This window comes from Triticum dicoccoides, chromosome 1A (genome assembly GCF_002162155.2).
Source record: "Triticum dicoccoides isolate Atlit2015 ecotype Zavitan chromosome 1A, WEW_v2.0, whole genome shotgun sequence".
Taxonomy (NCBI): Eukaryota; Viridiplantae; Streptophyta; class Magnoliopsida; order Poales; family Poaceae; genus Triticum; species Triticum dicoccoides.
Genome location: NC_041380.1, coordinates 3161561 through 3165684, shown reverse-complemented (window position 1 = coordinate 3165684; position 4124 = coordinate 3161561). Strand labels below are relative to the sequence as shown.

Below are 4124 nucleotides of genomic sequence, written 5' to 3'. Positions count from 1 at the left end.
CACACTATATGATTCTTGTTAGTGAAACCTAGATTGTAATTTTTTTTAGATATATATGAGATGCCTAGTTTTGTAGATAATTATGAGATGTTGAGTGTTGTAGCTATATGTGAGATGTTGAATTTTTTTAGATATATATTAAATGTTGAGTTTATTTGAAATATGAGATGTTGATTTACTTGAACACATATGACATACTAGATATATATGAGAATTTACAATCATTTATTCATTGTGTGAGAAGGAGATGTTGAGATTCTTGTAGATGAATACATATGAGATGTTTAGATGAACACATATGAAATGTTGAGTGTTTACCGATATTTGAGATGAACTCATATATGTTTATTGTTTGAACTTTGTAAGGATGGTTTGGCTTTTCGACGATGTCTACGACACGAAACACCGGGCCTACATGATGCGCGAGAAGGAGATGGTAATAACGAGTAATCTGAATATTTTGCCTTAAGTTGAAATTTACATGCCCTAAGATTTGTCATTACTTGTTTTTTGCAGAAGCTTGAACCTTTGAAGATTCGGTATCACGGGGTCTCTGGTCCTGCCATGCCTTACGATGAGCGGTACACACCGTGCATCAAGCAGGCAGGACTACTCCCGTGGATTCAGTTGGTCAGCCGGTCCACGCCGAATCTGAACGCTCCACTGGTGTCCGCTCTTGCTGATCGGTGGAGGCCGGAGACGCATAGTTTCCATCTTCGGACTGGGGAGATGACCGTGACGCTCGAGGATGTCTCGTTGATCACCGGTCTTGCTATCGACGGGATGCCTCTCTGTATGAGCACCGATTCTGATGGGTGTCGTGAGCAGATGATTGCTCTTATCGGTATGGCTCCTACCGAGGCTGAGGATGATGTAGAGGAGGGAGAAGAGAAGAAGAAGAGGGAAAGGAAGGCAGCCGGAGCTGCTTTCACGTGGATTCAAAATAACTTTGCGACGTGCCCTCGGGATGCAACTGATGATGTGATCCAGACACATGCTCGTGTGTATATGTGGTACATTGTGTCGAGGACTTTGTTTCCTGACTCCACTGGCAAGAACGCTCCATGGATGTGGCTGAAGGCGTTGACCGTCTTCGATAGCAAATGGAGCTGGGGTTCAGCGACTCTTGCCTACTTGTACCGACAGGTAGTTGGTCTGTTTTGTGATCAACTCATTTATTCATTAGCAATGCAAGCTTGCTGTCAAGTTAACATTGTTTTTCTTTCATATGTAGCTGGATGATGCGTGTTGCAGGATCACACCTAGTGCAGGCATTGGTGGTAATCTGCTTCTACTTTCTGTATGGAGCTGGGAGCGTCTGCCTGTTGGACGCCCGAAGAGCGTCAGGTTTGATCCTTGGTATGCAGATGAACATGACGAATTACGGCGCCCCACGTGGGCTTACAAGTGGGATATCATTTCCGAGATGACGAACGATGTCAATCTCATGTACCAAAAGTACATTGCCGAGTTGGACACGATTACGCCTGAGCAGGTAAGGAGGTCATTACTTTAGTCCTTTCTCATGCTTGCTTGAAAAATAGTTATCAAATTTGCATTGTTGCCCTGTTTCATAGGTGGAATGGCAGCCATATGGCGCGGGTGAGAGCTTGGGGTACACCGCGGACTTCCGCCTCAACCCGATGTGCTTGCGGGATAAGGATCTCTGGCTTATGCGGTGCCCACTGATATGCAACTGGGCGGTTGAGTTTCATTTGCCGCATCGCGTGTATCGTCAGTTTGGTCTTTTCCAGCCTCACCCGCCGGATTGGGTGGACACGGATAAAGCACTTCATAGGTAAGAGAGCATGTGTGTGTATTGTCTAATCATCGGGACTCCTTTTGATTGTGCTAATGTTTGGTTTTATACCACGCAGGTTGGATAGGAGAAGGCAACGGAAGATAAAGGACTGGGCCAAGCATCATTCTGCGTATGTTACCCGCTTCCAGCTTTGTGTGGAGCAAGCTCGTAGCACTGCACGCGCCCCGCTTCGTGAGCACAACTCACTTGCTTTTGATAACTACGTACGATGGTTTATTGGAACTACTCGAGTTGAGATATGCCCGCCGGCATATAATGAGGATATTCTTGAAGAACCCGTAAACTTTGAGGATCTAGCAAAGGGGAAGTACAACAGAGATGTCAGGCTAGGGCAAGGAGTCCCTGCTGTTCCGGTGATTAACTATGTGGTAAAGTGTTCCCCTCTTTACTTTCCTGTTGACCGTATTACACATGTTTGAATGGCTAACGCATTCATTTTTTCTCATCCGCAGCGCACCGAGATCAAGAAAGCAGCTGATGAGAGCCAGTCTATTCTGGAGAAGACACCGGTTGGAACTGGCAATGATGATGGTTCACTACGAGCATTCCTCAAGGTACATATCGCATTCACTATGAGAGCCAGTCTATGTTGCGAAGTTTGATATCTTACACACTTGTTCGTGTTACAGCGTCAGGCCAAGAAGTTAAGGCGGTTATCGAACCTTCTCGGTTGTCGTGATCCTGAATATGATGAACCATCTGCCTCTAGGTCTGGTACACCATCAGACCCCGCACCTCACCATGAGGGGGACGATGTGAGTTCCTCATATGCTTAGATGGATGATGAGGGTGGGATCACCCAAGAGGTATGACTAATCCTTTAGATGTGATTCTCACTTGATTACGACATCGGCCTTCACCATATTGTTTCGTTGTGTGATAGGGCGATGAGCTTGATGATGACATGACTTTGGCGGACGCTCAAGCTCGGTCCGCATATGTGTTCAAGCCTAGGCAGCCCAGACGCTGGTACACGCCCAACGACTATGACAATAGAGGAAACCCAAAGGTGGTCGTAGGGACCTCGCGGATGGCTAGCTTGGATGATGAGGCGGAGGAGGAGGCGGAGGCGGAGGCGGAGGCGGAGGAGGAAGTGCACGAAGAGGATCCTCGTGCTCCTAAGAAGAAGAAGCTTGCCTGCAGGCGTGCCACCAGGAACACGCGCGGAAGGCATTAGTGCTTGTTTATGTTAATTGTAGCCGTTTAATTAGGTTGACGAACTTGTGAGGTTATGTTATATGTTGGTGAACTCTTACTAGTGTGGTATTTGTGTTTGCGAACCTGAAGTAATGTTGAATTGTCTTAAATGATATGATGTTCAAGCTATTAGTTTCTGCAGTTTACAGTATTTTTATTATGCTATATGTTGGTGAACTCTTACTAGTGCAGTTTACAGTATTTTTATTATGTGAGTGCTGCTGCAGGAGGCAAAATGGCATCTGTTTCTGCAGTTTTGCTTATAGCAGCACTGCAGCGCCCAACACATAGGCGTTGCACTGTACTGTGTGGCGCGCAACAATTGGGCGCTGCACTGTATAGTGCAGCGCCCTGTCCTTAGGCGCTGCACTACTTCCAACATCTCACATCCAGAGAGCCACAGTTGGCTTGCATCACATCCACAATACTTACAATGACTGCAGCATCACAACAATTTGAACAAACATAAATTTTAAGCCGACGAGTTCATAACTTAAGACAATTCAAACATTACTACGACATGGTTCACGACACATTCATTACAAATGACAAATGGCAGCTTGCCCTAGAAGATAGTTCACCAACATCTCACATGCCCTCACAACTTCATGACACATTCATTAGAAAATAGTTGACGACGAGTGCACCGAAGCGAAGTCCCTACTGAGTAGAGCGAGGCCATTTCCCCTTCTTGTCACGTGTAGAGTCCTCCTCTTGCGCCTCGCGAGCCTTTGCAAGCTTTCTTGCCCTCTCCTCCTCACGAGCAAGTTTCGCTTGGCGTGCCCTCTCCTCCTCTCGTTTCTTCCGCTCCATCCTCTCCTTCTGACGACGCTCTTCCTCCAAGCCTCTTCGAAACGATTCTTCGAACCGTCGTTGCCGCCTAAGACAATCTGCGTATTGGTCCTTTTTCACATCTTCTGGCACTTCAAGATCTATCCACGTGAAGTACTTGCATAGAGGAGGCGGTGACTGCATAAAAATTTGTTGTTAGTGTTGACACACATTTGAGAGTAACATTTTACTTCTCGAGCTTACCGGTGGTTGGTCATAGGCGTTAGTTGGAAGTGCACGATCATAAGCATAGTTCGGGCATACAAAATATCTC

The 4124-nt window shown here is 46.3% G+C and overlaps 2 protein-coding genes across 2 annotated transcripts in view; one reads left to right on the top strand and one right to left on the bottom strand.

The window, feature by feature from the left end:
• The window catches only part of LOC119295588 (protein ROOT HAIR DEFECTIVE 3-like), a 39778-nt gene that overhangs the window by 19219 nt on the left and 16435 nt on the right, over positions 1-4124 (bottom strand). The gene's annotated exons all lie outside the window — the stretch shown is intronic.
• LOC119357475 lies at positions 2574-3053 on the top strand. Its single transcript, XM_037624411.1, has 2 exons — positions 2574-2628; positions 2706-3053. Exons 1-2 carry the CDS (start codon positions 2599-2601, stop codon positions 2997-2999), a joined length of 324 nt encoding a protein of 107 aa, XP_037480308.1. The 5' UTR covers positions 2574-2598; the 3' UTR covers positions 3000-3053.

Bases quoted from the DNA above. Each gene is read 5' to 3' on its own strand.
- LOC119357475 (XM_037624411.1), top strand. From the start codon at position 2,599: ATGGATGATGAGGGTGGGATCACCCAAGAG. The intron at 2,629-2,705 runs GTATGACTAATC...GTTGTGTGATAG, and splicing joins AGGGTGGGATCACCCAAGAG to GGCGATGAGCTTGATGATGA.